Source organism: Tachyglossus aculeatus, chromosome 18 (genome assembly GCF_015852505.1).
Source record: "Tachyglossus aculeatus isolate mTacAcu1 chromosome 18, mTacAcu1.pri, whole genome shotgun sequence".
NCBI lineage: Eukaryota > Metazoa > Chordata > Mammalia > Monotremata > Tachyglossidae > Tachyglossus > Tachyglossus aculeatus.
The window spans coordinates 8,827,802-8,849,497 of NC_052083.1; the positions used below are offsets into that span (position 1 = coordinate 8,827,802).

Genomic DNA, 21,696 nt, shown 5'->3' on the forward strand with positions numbered 1-21,696 from the left:
AAGAGGAGGGAGGGAAGCGGGTTGCGGGGGGCGATGGGTTGGCAGCGGGAGGAAGAGGAGGGAGGGAAGCAGGTTGTGGGGGTGATGGGTTGGGAGCAGGAGGAAGAGGAGGGAGGGAAGCGGGTTGCGGGGGGCGATGGGTTGGCAGCGGGAGGAAGAGGAGGGAGGGAAGCGGGTTGTGGGGGCGATGGGTTGGGAGCGGGAGGAAGAGGAGGGAGGGAAGCGGGTCAAGGGGGCGATGGGTTGGCAGCAGGAGGAAGAGGAGGGAGGGAAGCGGGTTGTGGGGGCGATGGGTTGGGAGCGGGAGGAAGAGGAGGGAGGGAAGCGGGTTGCGGGGGCGATGGGTTGGCAGCAGGAGGAAGAGGAGGGAGGGAAGCGGGTTGCGGGGGCGATGGGTTGGGAGCAGGAGGAAGAGGAGGGAGGGAAGCGGGTTGCGGGGGCGATGGGTTGGCAGCAAGAGGAAGAGGAGGGAGGGAAGCGGGTTGCGGGGGCGATGGGTTGGCAGCAAGAGGAAGAGGACGGAGGGAAGCGGGTTGCGGGGGTGATGGGTTGGGAGCCGGAGGAAGAGGAGGGAAGAGGAACCCGGGCCGAACGGAGTGTCGGCGGTGGAGGGATGGGGGCCTGGGACGTAAGCGGGGGAGACCCAGGATCGGGAATGGAAACAACAATGTTGGTATTTGTCAAGCGCTTCCTATGTGCCAAGTGCTGTTCTAAGCGCTGGGGGGGATAGAAGGTAATCAAGGTTGTCCACTTGGGGCTCACAGTCTTCATCCCCATTTGACAGATGAGGGAACTGAGGCCCAGAGAAGTGAAGCGACTTGCTGACAAGTGGCGGAGCTGGAATTAGAATCCACGACCTCTGGCTCCCAAGCCCGGGCTCTTTCCACCGAGCCACGCTGCTTCTCGTGGACAGAGGAAGTGAGCAGAAAGGAAAGGAAATAATAATAATAGTAATAATGGCATTTATTAAGCGCTTACTATGCGCAAAGCACTGTTCTAAGCGCTGGGGAGGTTACAAGGTGATCAGGTTGTCCCACGGGGGGGCTCACGGTCTTCATCCCCATTTTACAGATGAGGCAACTGAGGCACAGAGAATAATAATAATAATGTGGGTATTTGTTAAGTGCTTACTATGTGCCAAGCACTGTTCTAAGCGCTGGGGTAGATACAAGGTCATCAGGTTGTCCCACGGGGGGCTCACAGTCTTCCTCCCCATTTTACAGAGGAGAGAACTGAGGCCCAGAGAAGTGACTTGCGCAAAGTCACACAGCTGGCGGAGCCGGGACTTGAACCCCTGCCCTCTGGTATGTTTGGTTTTGTTCTCTGCCTTCCCCTTTTAGACTGTGAGCCCACTGTTGGGTAGGGACTGTCTCTCTATGGTGTCAATTTGTACTTCCCAAGCGCTTAGTACAGTGCCCTGCACACAGTAAGCGCTCAATGAATACGATTGATGATGATGATGATGATGATTGATGATGATGATGAAAGGAAAGCGGGTGGGCCGGGAGGACTGACCGGATGACCTCATTGTAGATCTCCACCATGCTGACCCGCACGCGGGGCCGGGCCGGCCCGCCTTCGGCCCCCAGCTCCCGGAACAGCGCCCGCAGGGCCCGCGGGCCGATGCCCGGGTCCTCGCTGGGGCCCTGGAGGGGTGGAGAAGTGACACCGGCGCTCAGGCCCGGGCACCTCGGCCCCTCGCCTCCGACGGGGAAGGCTGGTAGGGACTGTCTCTGTGCATTGCCAATTTGTACTTCCCAAGCGCTTAGTACAGTGCTCTGCACATAGTAAGCGCTCAATAAATATGATTGATTGATTGATTGATTGGCGCCGTCCCGCCCCATCCCCACCTCCATCGTGTAGGTCTTTCCCGAGCCGGTCTGGCCGTAGGCGAAAATGCAGACGCTGTAGCCACTGAGGCAGGACAGGACCGTGGGCTCCAGCTCCAGGAAGACCTGAGGGGGGACGGAAGCGTGGTTAAAGGAAGGGAAGACGAAGAGGTGGACAACTAAAAACCTCAAAAACCTCCAATGGCTACCAATCAATCTGCGCATCAGGCAGAAACTCCTCACCCTGGGCTTCAAGGCTGTCCATCCATCCCCTCGCCCCCTCCTACCTCACCTCCCTTCTCTCCTTCTCCAGCCCAGCCCGCACCCTCCGCTCCTCCACCGCTAATCTCCTCACTGTACCTCGTTCTCGCCTGTCCCGCCGTCGACCCCCGGCCCACGTCAGCCCCCGGGCCTGGAATGCCCCCAATCCCTCTGCCCATCCGCCAAGCTCGCTCTCTTCCTCCCTTCAAGGCCCTGCTGAGAGCTCACCTCCTCCAGGAGGCCTTCCCACACTCAGCCCCTTCCTTCCTCTCCCCCTCGTCCCCCTCTCCATCCCCCCATCTTACCTCCTTCCCTTCCCCACAGCACCTGTATATATGTATATATGGTTGCACATATTTATTACTCTATTTATTTATTTTACTTGTACATTTCTATCCTATTTATTTTATTTTGTTGGTATGTTTGGTTTTGTTCTCTGTCTCCCCCTTTTAGACTGTGAGCCCACTGTTGGGTAGGGACTGTCTCTATGTGTTGCCAATTTGTACTTCCCAAGCGCTTAGTACAATCAATAAATACGATTGATTGATTGATTGACAATTAGCGGGAGTGTGGTTAGGGCTGGCTTTGCCTAGGCCTTCACTTCCCTGTGCCTCAGTTCCCTCATCTGTAAAATGGGGATGAAGACTGTGCGCCCCCCCCGTGGGACAACCTGATCACCTTGTATCCCCCCCCGCAGCGCTTAGGACGGTGCTTTGCACATAGTGAGCGCTTAACAAATGCCACCATTAGAGAAGCAGCGTGGCTCGGTGGAAAGGGCGTGGGCTTTGGAGTCAGAGGTCATGGGTTCAAATCCCCGCTCCGCCAATTGTCAGCTGTGTGACTTTGGGCAAGTCACTTCACTTCTCTGGGCCTCAGTTACCCCATCTGGAAAATGGGGGTGAAGACTGTGAGCCCTGTGTGGGACAACCTGATCACCTTACATCCCCCCCAGCGCTTAGAACAGTGCTTTGCACATAGTAAGCGCTTAATAAATGCCATCATTATTATCTGTAAAATGGGGATGAAGACTGCGAGCCCCCCGTGGGACAACCTGATCACCTTGTAACCTCCCTAGCGCTTAGAACAGTGCTTTGTACATAGTAAGCGCTTAATAAATACCATTATCATTATTATTATTATCTGTAAAATGGGGATGAAGACTGTGAGCCCCCCGTGGGACAACCTGATCACCTTGTATCCCCCCCAGCGCTTCGAACAGTGCTTTGCACATAGTGAGCGCTTAACAAATGCCATCATTATTATCTGTAAAATGGGGATGAAGACTGTGAGCCCCCCGTGGGACAACCTGATCACCTTGTAACCTCCCTAGCGCTTAGAACAGTGCTTTGTACATAGTAAGCGCTTAATAAATGCCATTATCATTATTATTATTATCTGTAAAATGGGGATGAAGACTGTGAGCCGCCTGTGGGACAACCTGATCACCTTGTATCCCCCTCAGCGCTTAGAACAGTGCTTTGCACATAGTGAGCGCTTAACAAATGCCATCATTATTATCTGTAAAATGGGGATGAAGACTGTGAGCCCCCCGTGGGACAACCTGATCACCTTGTATCCCCCCCAGCGCTTAGAACAGTGCTTGGCACATAGTGAGTGCTTAACAAATGCCATCATTATTATTATTATCTGTAAAATGGGGATGAAGACTGTGAGCCCCCCGTGGGACACCCTGATCACCTTGTATGCCCCCCAGCGCTTAGAACAGTGCTTTGCACGTAGTGAGCGCTTAATAAATGCCATCACTATGATTAGGCCGCAGTGGGAGGGGGTGACACAGAGGAGACAGCAAGGGGACAGTGACGCTGGATTGTAAACTCCCGGAGGGCAGGGATCTACACACTCTATTGTAGTTGCCCAAGCACTTAGCACAGTGATTGGCACATGGAAGCGTGGCTCCATGGAAAGAGCCCGGGCTTTAGAGTCAGAGGTCATGGGTTCAAATCTCGGCTCTGCCAACTGTCAGCTGTGTGACTTTGGGCGAGTCACTTCACTTCTCTGAGCCTCATTTGCCTCATCTGTAAAATGGGGATTAAGACTGTGAGCCCCACGTGGGACATCCTGATCACCTTGTATCCCCCCAGTGCTTAGAACAGTGCTTTGCACATAGTAAGCGCTTAACAAATGTCATCATTATTATTATTATTATTCTCTGGGCCTCAGTTCCCTCATGTGGAAAATGGGGATGAAGACTGTGAGCCCCTGTGGGACAACCCGATCACCTTAATAATAATAATTTTGGTATTTGTTAAGCGCTTACTATGTGCCAAGCACTGTTCTAAGCACTGGGTAGATACAAGGTAATCAGGTTGTCCCACATGGGGCTCACAGTTTTAGTCCCCATTTTCCAGATGAGGTAACTGAGGCACAGAGAAGTTAAGTGACTTGCCCAAAGTCACACAGCTGATAAGTGGCGGAGCCGGAATTAGAACCCATGACCTTTGACTCCCAAGCCCGGGCTCTTTCCACTGAGCCATGCTGTGCTTCTCTCATAACCTCCCCAGAGCTTAGAACAGTGCCTATTTATTCATTTTACTTGTACATATTCTATTTATTTTATTTTGTTAATATGTTTTGCTTTGTTGTCTGTCTCCGCCTTCTAGACTGTGAGCCTGCTGTCGGGGAGGGACCGTCTCTACATGTTGCCAACTTGTACTTCCCAAGCTCTTAGTACAGTGCTCTGCACACAGTAAGCGCTCAATAAATACGATTGAATAATAATAATAATAATAATGGCATTTGTTAAGCACTTACTATGTGCACAGCACTGTTCTAAGCGCTGTGGGGGGTTACAAAGGTGATCAAGTTGTCCCACGTGGGGCTCACAGTCTTAATCCCCATTTTACAGAGGAGGTAACTGAGGCTCAGAGAAGTTAAGTGACTTGCCCAAGGTCACGCAGCAGACATGTGGGGGAGTCGGGAATGAATGAATTAGATCGGTGCTTTGCACAGAATAAGCGCTTAATAAATGCCATCGTCGTTATCAGAAATAGCACAGATTGAAGCAGCCTGGTGTGGCTAGAGCACGGGCCCAGGAGTCGGATGGTCACGGGTTCTGCCGTGTGACCTGGGGCAAAAGTTTTCTGGGCCTCGGTTACCTCATCTGTAAAATGGGGGACTGAGACCTTGAGCCGCACGTGGGACAGGGACTGTGTCCAACTTGATTTGCTTGCAACCACCCCAGTGCTTAGTACGTAGTAAGCGCTTAACAAATACCGCAGTTATTATGATTATTGATGTTTGTTCAGGGCACATAGATCCCCACTTCAATCCATACTTCATGCTGCTGCCCGGATTGTCTTTGTCCAGAAACGCTCTGGGCATGTTACTCCCCTCCTCAAAAATCTCCAGTGGCTACCAATTAATCTGCGCATCAGGCAGAAACTCCTCACCCTGGGCTTCAAGGCTGTCCATCCATCCCCTCGCCCCCTCCTACCTCACCTCCCTTCTCTCCTTGTCCAGCCCAGCCCGCACCCTCCGCTCCTCCGCCGCTAACCTCCTCACCATACCTCGTTCTCGCCCGTCCCGCCATCGCCCCCCGGCCCACGTCATCCCCTGGGCCTGGAATCTATTCTATTTATTTTATTTTGTTAGTATGTTTGGTTTTGTTATCTGTCTTCCCCTTTTAGACTGTGAGCCCACTGTTGGGTAGGGACTGTCTCTAGATGTTGCCAATTTGTACTTCCCAAGCGCTTAGTACAGTGCTCTGCACATAGTAAGCGCTCAGTAAATACGACTGATGATGATGATGATGGAATGCCTTCCCTCTGCCCATCCGCCAAGCTCGCTCTCTTCCTCCCTTCAAGGCCCTACTGAGAGCTCACCTCCTCCAGGAGGCCTTCCCACACTGAGCCCCTTCCTTCCTCTCCCCCTCGTCCCCCCTCCATCCCCCCCATCTTACCTCCTTCCCTTCCCCACAGCACCTGTATATATGTATACATGTTTGTACATACTTATTTCTCTATTTATTTATTTTACTTGTACATATCTATTCTATTTATTTTATTTTCTTGGTATGTTTGGTTTTGTTCTCTGTCTCCCCCTTTTAGACTGTGAGCCCACTATCGGGTAGGGACTGCCTCTATATGTTGCCAACTTGTACTTCCCAAGCGCTTAGTACAGTGCTCTGCACACAGTAAGCGCTCAATAAATACGATTGATGATGATGATGATGATTAGGGTGACTAAATCACCTCCTCCTGTGTGGCTTGGGGAGGGAAGACCCGGTCGAGACAGAAGCGCCGCTGTCTGCCCCTGTGCTGGGCGGTGATCGTGCCCCCTGGGCCAGGCTCCACATTCATGGCGTCTCCTGGAGTCCCGGGCTTCAGCCTGCACAGCACTCGGATGTTCCCTAGGGATAGCACGGAGGAAGCGTCCCAACTCCAGCCCCTCGGTCCTGCTTCCCGGCCGGGGTCCCCACGGGATTCTCAGTACCCATGGACATCTCCCACCCTGCCAATCCCCGCCCCGGATGGGGAAGCAGCGTGGCTCAGTGGAAAGATCCCAGGCTTTGGAGTCAGAGGTCATGGGTTCAAATCCCGGCTCTGCCACATGTCTGCGTCACTTCACTTCTCTAACTTAGAACTTAACTTCTAGTCTAGAACTTAACTTCTAGACTGTGAGCCTGCTATTGGGTAGGGACTGTCTCTATGTGTTGCCAACTTGTACTTCCCAAGTGCTTAGTACAGTGCTCTGCACACAGTAAGTGCTCAATAAATATGATTGATTGATTCTCTGAGCCTCAGTTACCTCAGCTGTAAAATGGGGATGAAGACTGTGAGCCCCACGTGGGACAACCTGATCACCTTGTATCCACCCCAGCGCTTAGAACAGTGCTTTGCACGTAGTAAGCGCTTAATAAATGCCATCATTATTGCCTCATCTGTAAAATGGGGATGAAGACTGTGAGCCCCACGTGGGACAACCTGATCACCCTGTATCCACCCCAGCGCTTAAAACAGTGCTTTGCACATAGTAAGCGCTTAATAAATGCCATCATTATTACCTCATCTGTAAAATGGGGATGAAGACTGTGAGCCCCACGTGGGACAACCTGATCACCCTGTATCCACCCCAGCGCTTAGAACAGTGCTTTGCACGTAGTAAGCGCTTAATGAATGCCATCATTATTACCTCATCTGTAAAATGGGGATGAAGACTGTGAGCCCCACGTGGGACAACCTGATCACCTTGTATCCACCCCAGCGCTTAGAACAGTGCTTTGCACGTAGTAAGCGCTTAATAAATGCCATCATCATTATTATTATTATGATTATCTTCCTCCGTCGCACCCTTGAGCTCCAGCCGTGGCCCCTGGAGGTCACGCCGCAACCTTGGCTCCACCTGGTGCTGCTCTTCTAGGGCCCGGATGCCCATCTGGGGGGTCGGAGGCAGGGGATGGGGGACAGAGCTGAAGCGGAAAACCAAATCCAGTCGTCTGGCCTCAATGACCCTCCCTCTCGCCCCCGCCGGCGGGCCCCTTCTCCCTCATCGGGGATCCGAGGGCCGGGATTCGGAGGGTGGGCTTACCCGCCCGCGGGCCTGGCTCAGCACCTCCCTGGAGCTCTGGGCGAAGTCTCTGAGCAGGCTCCTGAGGTCCAGGCATCCTCGGCGCAGGCCGTGCAGGGCGGGAGGCAGGGCAGCCAGGCGGCCCCGCAACTCTGGGGGGGACGACGAGGGGCAGCCGGGCACCCCAGCCCCCCGCTCCTCAGCCCCTGCACCCTATCCGTTCCTCCCCAGTGCCCTTACCTGCCAGCTGCCCCCCGTCGCCGCTCCGCTCGGACGCCTCCAGCCGTCGCTCCAGACAGGCCAGCTGGTCCCTCAGCCCCTGGAGCTCCCGATCCTGTGCATCCTCCGGGGCAGAGGGGTGGGGGAGAATCCCCCCCCCCCCACTCTGTCTGCCCATTGCCCGTGGTCCCATCAGCCCCACCAGCTCCTCCAGGCCCCATTTTTTGCGCTCCCCCATGGCCAGGCCTTGTGAGCCCACTGTGGGGTAGGGACTGTCTCTATATGTTGCCAATTTGTACTTCCCAAGCGCTTAGTACAGTGCTCTGCACATAGTAAGCGCTCAATAAATACGATTGATGATGTCCTGTCCGCATGCTGCCCTGAAATGAGGCCCAGGATCGTGGGATTGTCGAGCGGGGTACCAGCCGCGGACCTCGGGGTGTCCGGGCGGGGAAAGCCGGTTGTCTCACCTGTGTGGGGGAGGCCCGGCGGCCTTGGGCCTCCAGTTGATCCTGGAGCCTCTGGAGCCCCAGTTCCAGCCTCCGCGCCGCCTCCTCCTGCCTCCCTCCGAGCAGCGCCAACCACTCTTCCAGCCGGCCCAGACGCTCCTCCTGCTCCGGCACGCTCCGCGCCCGCCAACCCGCTTCTGCGCACGGGGCCGCGTCCTCCTGGTAGAGACGGGGGTGAAGAAAGGAGACCTCATGCCCACCTTCCCACAGTACCTCGTCTTTCTCGCCGCTGACCCGCGCTTGGGAAAGTACGATACAACAATAAACAGTCACGTTCCCTGCCCACGACGAGCTTACCGTCTAGAGCTGTGTTTCTATGCGGTACCAAAGCACCTTACATTAGCTAGTTATTTACTACTCGCAACACCCCTGGGAGGTTAGGGTTCAGGTATTATTATCCCCCGCTTACAGCTGGGGAAATCGAGGCATGGGGAGGCTAAGTGGATCACCCACGGCCACACAGGGAACGGGTGTCAGAGTGGGGATTTGAACCCAGGAACTCCGGTTTTCAGGTCCGCGGCTCTTCTGGCCTAGAACGCCCTCCCTCTTCAGATCCGACAGACAATTGCTCTCTTCCCCCTTCAAAGCCTTGCTTTGTCTCCTCCAGGAAGCCTTCCCTGACTGCGCCTTCCTTTCCTCTTCTCCCCCTCCCTTCTGCTTCACCCCCTTTATAATAATAATAATAATGATAGCATTTATTAAGCGCTTACTACATGCAAAGCACTGTTCTAAGCGCTGGGGAGGTTACAAGGTGATGAGGTTGTCCCATGGGGGGCTCACAGTCTAAATCCCCATTTTCCAGATGAGGGAACTGAGGCCCTGAGAAGTGAAGTGACTTGCCCAAAGTCACACAGCTGACAAGTGGCGGAGCCGGGATTTGAACCCATGACCTCGGCCTCCAAAGCCCGGGCTCTTTCCACTGAGCCCAGCCCCACAGGACATAGGAGCATATCTGTCATTTTATCTGTTCATCTTAACGTCTGTCTCCCACTCTAGACCGTAAGCTCACTGCGGGCAGGTAATGCGTCCATTTATTGTTCTAGCGTACTCTCATTCAGTCAATCGTATTTACTGAGCGCTTCCTGTGTGCAGAGCACTGTCCTAAGCGCTTGGGAAGTACAAGTTGGCAGCAAATAGAGACGGTCCCAACCCAACCACGGGCTCACTCCCAAGCGCTGAGGACAGTGCTCTCTCTGCACACGATAGATGCACGATAGATTCCTCTCCCCCTCGTCCCCCTCTCCATCCCCCCATCTTACCTCCTTCCCTTCCCCACAGCACCTGTATATATGTATAGACGTTTGTACATATTTATTACTCTATTTATTTATTTATTTATTTTACTTGTACATATCTATTCTATTGTATTTTGTTAGTATGTTTGGTTTTGTTCTCCGTCTTCCCCTTTTAGACTGTGAGCCCAATGTTGGGTAGGGACTGTCTCTATATGTTGCCAATTTGTACTTCCCAAGCGCTTAGTACGGTGCTCCGCACATAGTAAGCGCTCAATAAATATGATTGATGATGATGATGATGATGATCTATTCTATTTATTGTATTTTGTTAGTATGTTTGGTTTTGTTCTCTGTCTCCCCCTTTCAGACTGTGAGCCCAATGTTGGGTAGGGACTGTCTCTATATGTTGCCAATTTGTACTTCCCAAGCGCTTAGTACAGTGCTCCGCACATAGTAAGCACTCAATAAATACGATTGATGATGATGATGATGATGATGATGATGATGATGATGATAATGAGTAAGCGCTCAATAAATACGATTGATGATGAAGATGATGATAGGCGCTCAATAAATACGGCTGACCGACCGACCGGGCCCTCCCTCCTCCCTGGCAAGGGTCACCTGGAGCATGTTTGGTTTTGTTCTCCGTCTCCCCCTTTTAGACTGTGAGCCCAATGTTGGGTAGGGACTGTCTCTATATGTTGCCAATTTGTACTTCCCAAGTGCTTAGTACGGTGCTCCGCACACAGTAAGCGCTCAATAAATACGATTGATGATGATGATGATGATGATGATAATGAGTAAGCCCTCAATAAATACAATTGATGATGATGATGATGATAGGCGCTCAATAAATACGGCTGACCGACCAACCGGGCCCTCCCTCCTCCCTGGCAAGGGTCACCTGGAGCATGTTTGGTTTCGTTCTCCGTCTCCCCCTTTCAGACTGTGAGCCCAGTGTTGGGTAGGGACTGTCTCTATATGTTGCCAACTTGTACTTCCCAAGCGCTTAGTACGGTGCTCCGCACATAGTGAGCGCTCAATAAATACGATTGATGATGATGATGATGATGATGATGATGATAATGAGTAAGCGCTCAATAAATACGATTGATGATGATGATAGGCGCTCAATAAATACGGCTGACCGACCGACCGGGCCCTCCCTCCTCCCTGGCAAGGGTCACCTGGAGCATGTTTGGTTTTGTTCTCCGTTTCCCCCTTTTAGACTGTGAGCCCAATGTTGGGTAGGGACCGTCTCTATATGTTGCCAATTTGTACTTCCCAAGCGCTTAGTACAGTGCTCCGCACATAGTAAGCGCTCAATAAATACGATCGATGATGATTATGATGATGATGGTGATGAGCAAGCGCTCAATAAATACGATTGATGATGATGATGATGATAGGCGCTCAATAAATACGGCTGACCGACCGACTGGGCCCTCCCTCCTCCCTGGCAAGGGTCACCTGGAGCACGTTTGGTTTTGTTCTCCGTCTCCCCCTTTTAGACTGTGAGCCCAATGTTGGGTAGGGACTGTCTCTCTATGTTGCCAATTTGTACTTCCCAAGCGCTTAGTACGGTGCTCCGCACATAGTAAACGCTCAATAAATACGATTGATGATGATGATGATGATGATGATGATGATGATGAGTAAGCGCTCAATAAATACGATTGATGATGATGATGATGATGATGATAACGAGTAAGCACTCAATAAATACGATTGATGATGATGATGATGATGATAGGCGCTCAATAAATACGGCTGACCGACCGACCGGGCCCTCCCTCCTCCCTGGCAAGGGTCACCTGGAGCAGGGGGAGGTGGGCAGGGCGGGGGCCAGACTCAGGCCCCCCCAACTGCCACAGCAGCTCCTGGGTGAGTCTCAGGTTGTGCTTCAGCCCCTCGTTCTCCGCCGTCAGGTTTTCGATGCGCTTCTCGGAGTCGGTCACCGCCTGGGAAACACCGCGGATCCAGGCGGTCATCCAGGATCCATGATCCCCTAGGACCCCTAGGATCCCGGCGCTTCGGGCCCCCCGGCCCACCGCGCTCTCACCCCTCCCATGGGCAGCTGTCCCCGCTCTTCTTCCTGCCGCTTCGGATCTTGGATCTGGGGAGGGAAGGAGAAAACGAAGACGGTGTCGGGGGGCTTACGGGGACGGGACTGTCGTTTAGTCAGTGGCTAGTGGCCTGCCAGTGAGCCACGGCGGTCTCCTTTTCTTCCTCCGTTTCTAGAGTCCTGCCTGTCCTCCTGGAAGGAGTCAGAGGACCTCAGTTCTAATCCTGGCTCTGCGATTAATAATAATAATCATCATCAATCGTATTTACTGAGCGCTTACTATGTGCAGAGCACTGTACTAAGCGCTTGGGAAGTACAAATTGGCAACATATAGAGACAGTCCCTACCCAACCGTGGGCTCACAGTCTAAAAGATAATAATAATAATAATAATAACGGCATTTATTAAGCTCTTACTTCAATAATAATAATGACGGCACAATGACGGCTGCCTGAGAAGCAGCATGGCTCAGTGGAGAGAGCCCGGGCTTGGGAGTCAGAGGTCATGGGTTCAAATCCCGGCTCCGCCACGTGTCTGCCGTGTGACCCTGGGCAAGTCACTTAACTTCTCTGAGCCTCAGTTACCTCATCTGTAAAACGGGGATGAAGATTGTGAGCCCCATGTGGGACAACCTGATCACCTTGTATCCCCCCAGCGCTTAGAACGGTGCTTTGCACATAGTAAGCGCTTAACAAATGCCATCATTACTATTACTATTAAGTGCTTCCTATGTGCAAAGCACCGTTCTAAGCGCTGGGGAGGTTACAAGGTGATCAGGTTGCCCCACGTGGGGCCCCCAGTCTTCATCCCCATTTTTACAGATGAGGGAACTGAGGCCCAGAGAAGTAAAGCGTTGCCCAAAGTCACACAGCTGACAATTGGCACTCACAGTCTTCATCCCCATTTTACAGATGAGGGAACTGAGGTCCAGAGAAGTGAAGCGACTTGCCCAAAGTCACACAGCTGACAATTGGCACTCACAGTCTTCATCCCCATTTTACAGATGAGGGAACTGAGGCCCAGAGAAGTGAAGCGACTTGCCCAAAGTCACACAGCTGACAATTGGCAGAGCTGGGATTTGAACCCATGACCTCCGACTCCAAAGCCCGGGCTCTTTCCCCTGAGCCACGCTGCTTCTCTGTTGTGCGACCTTAGCCAAGTCCCTTAACTTTCCCGAGCCTCAGTTTCTTCACCTATTTTCCCTCCTACTTAGATTAGGGTCTTTTAGTAAAATGGGGATTGACTTTTAGACTGTGAGCCCACTGTTGGGTAGGGACTGTCTCTATATGTTGCCAACTTGGACTTCCCAAGCGCTTAGTACAGTGCTCTGCACAAAGTAAGCGCTCAATAAATACGATTGATTGATTGATTGATTGATTAGGGGCTCTATGAAGGACAGGACCGCGTCCAACCTGATTAATAAGCCTTATTAAAATCACATCTCCACCAAGAGGCCTTCTCAGGTGAAGCCTTTTTTAAGTCACCTCTGCACTTGAATCTTTAGCTTTTAGGCACTTGATTTTCACGCCACCCTCAGCTCCACAGCACTTCTGAACAGAGCCATAATTTATTTATTTTCGCGTGCATAATTTATTTATTTTCACGTCCGTCTCCCCCTCTAAACAGACGGCCCTCGTGGCTGTCAACTTCACTGTATTCTGCTCTGCTAAGCGTTGAGGACGGTGCTCTGAAGTCGGAGGACCTGGGTTCCAATTCCGGCTCTGCCACTTGGCTGCTGTGAAGTCACGTTACTTCTCTGTGCCTCAGTTATTCATTCATTCAATCGTATTGATTGAGCGCTCACTGCGTGCAGAGCGCTGGACTAAGCGCTGGGGAAGTCCAAGTTGGCAACATCTAGAGACGGTCCCTACCCAACAACGGGCTCACAGTCTAGAAGGGGGAGACAGCCAACAAAACAAAACATATTAACAAAATAAAATCAATAGAATAGTAAATATGTACAAGTAGAATAGTAATATGTACAAGTTATCTCACCCTACTTCGACTGTGAGCCCCATTTGGGACAGAGACAGCATCCAACCTGATGATCTGGAATGTAACTCACTGTTTAATACAGTGCTTGGCACACAGTAAGCATTTAATTAGCGCTATTGTTTAAAATAAGTAAATGCCACTGACTGTAATAAATTACTCTATTTATTTATTATTACTCTATTTTACTTGTACATATCGATTCTATTTATTTTATTTTGTTAGTATGTTTGGTTTTGTTCTCGGTCTCCCCCTTCTAGACTGTGAGCCCACCGTTGGGTAGGGACCGTCTCTCTATGTTGCCAACTTGGACTTCCCAAGCGCTTAGTACAGTGCTCTGCACACAGTAAGCGCTCAGTAAATACGATTGAATGAATGAATGAATGAACCTCTGGTCTAAAATGGACTTAGATCTCCCGTCCAAATCCTGGCCTGCTGCTTCCAGAGAAGAAGGGGAGAGTAAAGAGGGAAATCCAAGGTGGGGAACCTACAGCTAAAAGAAGCAGGAAAACCTTCTGGTGTAAGAGTATACATGTATACCTGTATATATGTATATATGTTTGTACGTATTTATTACTCTATTTATTCATTTATTTTATTTGTACATATTTATTCTATTTATTTTATTTTGTTAATATGTTTTGTTTCATTCTCTGTCTCCCCCTTCTAGACTGTGAGCCCACTGTTGGGTAGGGACCGTCTCTCTATGTTGCCAACTTGGACTTCCCAAGCGCTTAGTCCAGTGCTCTGCACACAGTAAGCGCTCAATAAATACGACAATGAATGAATGGATGAAAGTGCCTCAGTGACCTCTTCTGTAAAATGGGGATTAAGGTTGATTACCTTGTAGTAATAATAATAACGATGGTATTTATTAAGTGCTTACTAATGATAATAATGATGGCATTTGTTAAGCGCTTACTATGCACAAAGCACTGTTCTAAGCGCTGGGGATGGTGCAAGGTGATCAGATTGTCCCACGTGGGGCTCACATCCCCATTTTCCAGATGAGGTAACTGAGGCACAGAGAAGTTAAGTGACTGGCCCAAAGTCACAGAGCGGACAATTGGTGGAGCTGGGATTTGAACCCCTGACCTCTGACTCCAAAGCCTGGGCTCTTTCCACTGAGTCACGCTGCTTCTCTATGTGCCAAGCACTGCTCTAAGCGCCGGGGGAGGTACAAGGTCATCAGTTTGTCCCACGTGGGGCTCACAGTCTTCACCCCCATTTTCCAGAAGGGGTGACTGAGGCACAGAGAATCAATCAATCAATCGTATTTATTGAGTGCTTACTGTGTGCAGAGCACTGTACTAAGCGCTTGGGAAGTACAAGTTGGCAACATATAGACACAGTCCCTACCCAACACTTGGCTCAGAGAAGAGACGTGACTTGCCCGAGGTCACACAGCAGACACTCGCATCCTCCGACTCCCAAGCCCGTGCCCTTTCCACTAGGTCAGGCAAATCTACTCCAGTGTCTAGAACAGTGCTTGGCACATGGTAAGCACTTAGCAAATACCATTATTATTGTTATTATTATCATTTTCCCCTCCTCTTTCGCCAGTCCCCCCCTTCCAGCTCCGCTCTCACCTGGCTGCTCCACGCCGTCCCATCCAGGAGCCGTCGCCATTCCGGTTCCCCGGGCGATGCCCCCGCGGGGGTGGGCACAGGCGTCAGGCGGGAGGGCAGATCCTCGGGGGTTAGGAGGTCGGCAGGGAACGGGAGGCCTGTGGCAGCGAAGAACCCGAAGCACGCGCCGCCATCCATTCAACCCCTTCCCACCCCGGAACCCAGTCCCGGCCTGCTTTCCCGTCATATTGTTCTCTCCCGAGCGCTTAGTACAGTGCTCTGCACGCAGTAAAGCACTCAATAAATACCCCTGATTGACTGATTCCTTCCAAGTCTGCATCAGCACTGAGGTAAGGCAGGGCCCGGGGCCGGATTGCCCACCCCGCACCTTCTGGCTCCGCGGTCGGCATTCCAGTCGTCTGCCCTCTCAATCAATCAATCAATCGTATTTATTGAGCGCTTACTGTGTGCGGAGCACTGTGCCAAGTGATTGGGAGAGTCCAATAGGACAATAACCGGACACACTCCCTGCCACAGTGAGGTTTTAGGCCTGTTCCGCCGTCGACCCCTGGCCCTCGTCCTTCCCTCCTCAAATCCGCCTGCCTATATACCTGTATATAGGTTTGTACCTATTTATTACTCTATTTATTTATTTATTTTATTTGTACATATTCATTCTATTTATTTTATATTTTATTTATTTCTTTTATTTTGTTCCTATGTTTGGTTTTGTTCTCTGTCTCCCCCTTCTAGACTGTGCCCCCACTGTTGGGGAGGGACCGTCTCTCTATGTTGCCAACTTGGACTTCCCAAGCGCTTAGTACAGGGCTCTGCACACACTAAACGCTCAATAAATACGATTGAATGAATGAATGGGGAGGGGGCTAGAGCAGAGGGAGCAAGTGAGAGCGATGGGAAGGGGGAGCAGAGGAAAAGGGAGGCTTAGGGCGGGAAGGCCTCCTGGAGGAGGTGAGCTTTCAGTAGGGCTTTGAAGGTGGGGGGGAAGTGTGATCGTTTGGCAGATTCATTCATTCATTCAATCGTATTTATTGAGCGCTTCCTGTGTGCGGAGCACTGTACTAAGCGCTTGGGAAGTACAAGTTGGCGACGTATAGAGACGGTCCATACCCGACAGCGGGCTCACAGTCTAGAAGGGGGAGACACCCTATAGCACTTGTGTGTGAATATGTACATATTTATAATCTATTTACTTATTAATGAGGTGTACGTAGCTCTAATTCTATTTATCTATATAGATGCTTTTGATGCCTGTTTACTTTTTTTGACGTCCGTCTCCCCCCTTCTCATAATAATAATAATAATGGCATTTATTAAGTGCCTACTATGTGCAAAGCACTGTTCTAAGCACTGGGGAGGTTACAAGGTGATCAGGTTGTCCCACGGGGGGCTCCCAGGCTTCATCCCCATTTTACAGATGAGGGAACTGAGGCACGGAGAAGTAAAGTGACTTGCCCAAAGTCACACAGCTGACATTGGTGGAGCAGGGATTTGAACCCATGACCTCTGACTGCAGAGCCTGGGCTCTTTTCACTGAGCCACGCTGCTTCTCTAAACTCTCCTAGACTCTGAGCCCATTGTGGGCAGGGACTGCCTCTACTTGTTGCTGAACTGTAGTTTCCAAGCGCTTAGTACAGTGCTCTGCCCACAGTAAGTGCTCAATAAATACGACAATGAATGAATATAAGCAAATTACATCGCGTCCCAAGACACAATCAGCGCTCAATAAATACAAATGAATGCATCTAAACAAATTACATCGCACCCCGAGACACAATCAGCACTCAATAAATACCATTGGATGAATGAACACCCAAGCAGCACGGCTCAGTGGAAAGAGCCCGGGCTTTGGAGTCAGAGGTCATGGGTTCAAATCCCAGCTCCACCACTTGTCAGCTGGGTGACTTTGGGCAGCTCACTTCACCTCTCTGCGCCTCAGTTACCTCAACTGCAAAATGGGGATGAAGACTGTGAGCCCCCCGTGGGACAGCCTGATCACCTTGTAACCTCCCCAGCACTTAGAACAGTGCTTTGCACATAGTAAGCACTTAATAAATGCCATTATTATTATTATTATTATTATTTATATAGATGCTTTTGATGCCTGTTTACTTTTTCTGATGTCTGTCTCCCCCCTTCTAGACGCTGAGCCTATTGTGGGCAGGGACTTAGTGTGGCTCAGTGGAAAGAGCCCGGGCTTTGGAGTCAGAGGTCATGGGTTCAAATCCCCGCTCCGCCACTTGTCAGCTGGGTGACTTTGGGCAGCTCACTTCACCTCTCTGCGCCTCAGTTACCTCAACTGTAAAATGGGGGTGAAGACTGCGAACCCCCCGTGGGACAACCTGATCACCCTGTAACCTCCCCAGCGTGAAGGCATTTTTTCTCCTTTTTAGACTGCGAGCCTCATGTGGGAAAGGAACAGTGCCTGATCTATTTTTCTGTATCTACTCCAGTAGTTAGCACAATGCTTGGCACATAGTAAATGCTTAGCAACTATTATCATTATTACTATGATTATTATCATGACCCTGAAAGCCCTGTGGACCTCATAGTTGCAGATACCTAGAATGTGAGGCTCTAGGGACTATGTCTGACCTGATCATCTTCTATCTACTCCAGTGCTTAGCATAGTGCTTGGCACAGTGTAAGTGCTTAACAAATATCACAGTTATGATTATTACTCTTATCAGGGCAGGGGAAAGATAGAATGATTGTACACGTAGCTTATACATATTTACTCTTGTACATATTTACTATTCTATTTGTTATATTAATGATGTGCATCTAGCTTTATTTCTATTTCTTCTGATGACTCGACACCTGTCCACATGTTTTGTCTTGTTGTCTGTCTCCCCGTTCCAGACTGTGAGCCCGTTGTTGGGTAGGGACCGTCTCTACCGGTTGCCAACCTGTATTTCCCAAGCGCTTAGTCCAGTGCTCTGCACACAGTAAGCGCCCCACAAATACAACTGAACGAACGAATGAATCAGAACAGTGCTTTGCAAATAGTAAGCGCTTAATAAATGTTATCGCTATTATTATTTGTTGCTGAACTGTAGTTTCCAAGCACTTAGCACCGTGCAGTAAGCTCTTAATAAATGCTATCACTATTATTATTTGTTGCTGACAAGCACTTAGTACAGTGCTCTGGCCACAGTAAGCGCTCGATCAATACATCAGTGAATGAATTTAAGCTAATCACATCGTGCCCCGAGAGCCGGTCAGCGCTCAATAAATACGACTGGACGAATGAACTGCAAGAAGCAGTGTGGCTCAGTGGAAAGAGCCCGGGCTTTGGAGTCAGAGGTCACGGGTTCAAATCCCAGCTCCGCCACTTGTCAGCTGGGTGACTTTGGGCAGCTCACTTCACCTCTCTGCACCTCAGTTACCTCAACTGTAAAATGGGGATGAAGACTGTGAGCCCCCCGTGGGACAGCCTGATCACCTTGTAACCTCCCCAGCACTTAGAACAGTGCTTTGCACATAGTAAGCACTTAATAAATGCCATTATTATTATTATTATTATTATTTATATAGATGCTTTTGATGCCTGTTTACTTTTTCTGATGTCTGTCTCCCCCCTTCTAGACGCTGAGCCTATTGTGGGCAGGGACTTAGTGTGGCTCAGTGGAAAGAGCCCGGGCTTTGGAGTCAGAGGTCATGGGTTCAAATCCCCGCTCCGCCACTTGTCAGCTGGGTGACTTTGGGCAGCTCACTTCACCTCTCTGCGCCTCAGTTACCTCAACTGTAAAATGGGGGTGAAGACTGCGAACCCCCCGTGGGACAACCTGATCACCCTGTAACCTCCCCAGCGTGAAGGCATTTTTTCTCCTTTTTAGACTGCGAGCCTCATGTGGGAAAGGAACAGTGCCTGATCTATTTTTCTGTATCTACTCCAGTAGTTAGCACAATGCTTGGCACATAGTAAATGCTTAGCAACTATTATCATTATTACTATGATTATTATCATGACCCTGAAAGCCCTGTGGACCTCATAGTTGCAGATACCTAGAATGTGAGGCTCTAGGGACTATGTCTGACCTGATCATCTTCTATCTACTCCAGTGCTTAGCATAGTGCTTGGCACAGTGTAAGTGCTTAACAAATATCACAGTTATGATTATTACTCTTATCAGGGCAGGGGAAAGATAGAATGATTGTACACGTAGCTTATACATATTTACTCTTGTACATATTTACTATTCTATTTGTTATATTAATGATGTGCATCTAGCTTTATTTCTATTTCTTCTGATGACTCGACACCTGTCCACATGTTTTGTCTTGTTGTCTGTCTCCCCGTTCCAGACTGTGAGCCCGTTGTTGGGTAGGGACCGTCTCTACCGGTTGCCAACCTGTATTTCCCAAGCGCTTAGTCCAGTGCTCTGCACACAGTAAGCGCCCCACAAATACAACTGAACGAACGAATGAATCAGAACAGTGCTTTGCAAATAGTAAGCGCTTAATAAATGTTATCGCTATTATTATTTGTTGCTGAACTGTAGTTTCCAAGCACTTAGCACCGTGCAGTAAGCTCTTAATAAATGCTATCACTATTATTATTTGTTGCTGACAAGCACTTAGTACAGTGCTCTGGCCACAGTAAGCGCTCGATCAATACATCAGTGAATGAATTTAAGCTAATCACATCGTGCCCCGAGAGCCGGTCAGCGCTCAATAAATACGACTGGACGAATGAACTGCAAGAAGCAGTGTGGCTCAGTGGAAAGAGCCCGGGCTTTGGAGTCAGAGGTCACGGGTTCAAATCCCAGCTCCGCCAATTGTCAGCTGGGTGACTTTGGGCAAGTCACTTCACTTCTCTGGGCCTCAGTTCCCTCATCTGGAAAATGGGGATGAAGACCGTGAGCCCCACGTGGGACAACCTGATCACACTGTAACTTCTCCTGCGCTTAGAAGAGTGCTTTGCACGTAGTAAGTGCTTAATAAATGCTATTTAAAAAAAAATGAACGAATGACATACCGCCTGGGCATCCCTCCTCCTCCTCTGGCGGGGTCTGGGCTGGTGTTGCCGTCGGGTGCCGCGTGCCCCGCCAGCCCCGCCGTCGCTTCTTCCGCCGCAGCCGCTGGGCCAAGAAGCCCAGTAGCCTCCGGACCAACGACGCCAACAGGATGGCACCCTCGGGCTGCGGGGCGACCGGAGGGGAAGAACGGGGCAGGGCATCATCATCAATCGTATTTATTGAGCGCTTACTATGTGCAGAGCACTGTACTAAGCGCTTGGGAAGTACAAATTGGCATCATATAGAGACAGTCCCTACCCAAAAGTGGGCTCACAGTCTAAAAGGGGGAGACGGAGAACAAAACCAAACATACTAACAAAATAAAATAAATAAAATAAAATAAATAGAATAGATGGACAGTCCCTACCCAACAGTGGGCTCACAGTCTAAAAGGGGGAGACGGAGAACAAAACCAAACACACTAACCAAATAAAATAAATAGAATAGATATGTACAAGTAAAACCAACAGAGTAGTAAATATGTACAGACATATATACATGTGTTGCGGGGAAGGGGAGGGGGCAACAAGGGGCTCACAGCCTGAAAGGGCTCAATAAATAGGTATCAATAAATACGATTGATTGATTGATTATTATGATTGAATGGACGAATGAATCCCGCAACGTCCCCACCCCGGCGCTCCCCTCCCCATCGGGCCCGGTCCGTGGGGCTCATCTTGGGACCCCAAATCCCCCGTCCTAAGGCCGCCCCGGGGACCGAACGGGTCGCGGATGGCACCGCCCGGCCCAGGGGAGCCCCGGCCGCGGGTTCCCGGGGTCGGATGGCCGACGCCAAGGGACGATGGACGACGGATGGAAGAAGGGGCGCGGCGGCCCTCACAGACTGGGCATCAGGGACGGGGGGCAGAGAGGACAATCAATCAATTAATCAATCATCAATCATATTTATTGAGCGTTTACTGTGTGCAGAGCACTGGACTAAGCGCTTGGGAAGTCCAAGTTGGCAACATAGAGAGACGGTCCCTACCCAACAGCGGGCTCACAGTCTAAAAGGGGGAGACAGAGAACAAAACCAAACATACTAACAAAATAAAATAAATAGAATAGATATGTAGAATAGATAGGACAGAGAGGGAGCTGGGGGGGGGGAAATCTGGAAGGGGAGAGCAGGGTTTGGGGGGTCAGAGAGGGGACTGTAAGCTTCTCGAGGGCAGGGGCTCCGTCTCCTTTTATCGTCTCTTCTTGAGCGTCTGGACCGGTGTGCTTGCTGCTGCTAGAGATCGTAATAATCAATCAATCAATCGTATTTATTGAGCGCTGACTGTGTGCAGAGCACTGGACTAAGCGCTTGGGAAGTTGGCAACATATAGAGACGGTCCCTACCCGACAGTGGGCTCACAGTCTAGAAAGAAGGAGAAGGATTATGGTACCCGTCAAGGGCTTACAATGTGCCAAGCACTGTTCTAAGCGCTGAGGTAGAATCAATCAA

At 50.5% G+C, this 21,696-nt stretch overlaps 1 protein-coding gene across 2 annotated transcripts in view; it reads right to left on the reverse strand.

The window, feature by feature from the left end:
• The window catches only part of KIFC2 (kinesin family member C2), a 33,891-nt gene that overhangs the window by 4,291 nt on the left and 7,904 nt on the right, over nt 1-21,696 (reverse strand). Inside the window, exons 4-14 of one of the 2 annotated variants that reach the window (XM_038760210.1) lie at nt 20,207-20,369; nt 15,229-15,365; nt 11,645-11,698; nt 11,397-11,543; nt 8,306-8,503; nt 7,857-7,950; nt 7,638-7,768; nt 7,400-7,484; nt 6,302-6,459; nt 1,851-1,955; nt 1,516-1,646 (exon numbers count right to left, since the gene is read on the reverse strand). In XM_038760210.1, coding sequence (XP_038616138.1) covers nt 1,516-1,646; nt 1,851-1,955; nt 6,302-6,459; nt 7,400-7,484; nt 7,638-7,768; nt 7,857-7,950; nt 8,306-8,503; nt 11,397-11,543; nt 11,645-11,698; nt 15,229-15,365; nt 20,207-20,369 — 1,403 coding nt within the window. Of the gene's footprint in view, nt 1-1,515; nt 1,647-1,850; nt 1,956-6,301; nt 6,460-7,399; nt 7,485-7,637; nt 7,769-7,856; nt 7,960-8,305; nt 8,504-11,396; nt 11,544-11,644; nt 11,699-15,228; nt 15,366-20,206; nt 20,370-21,696 lie in introns of both variants that reach the window. The other variant, XM_038760209.1, reaches the window with a different exon arrangement.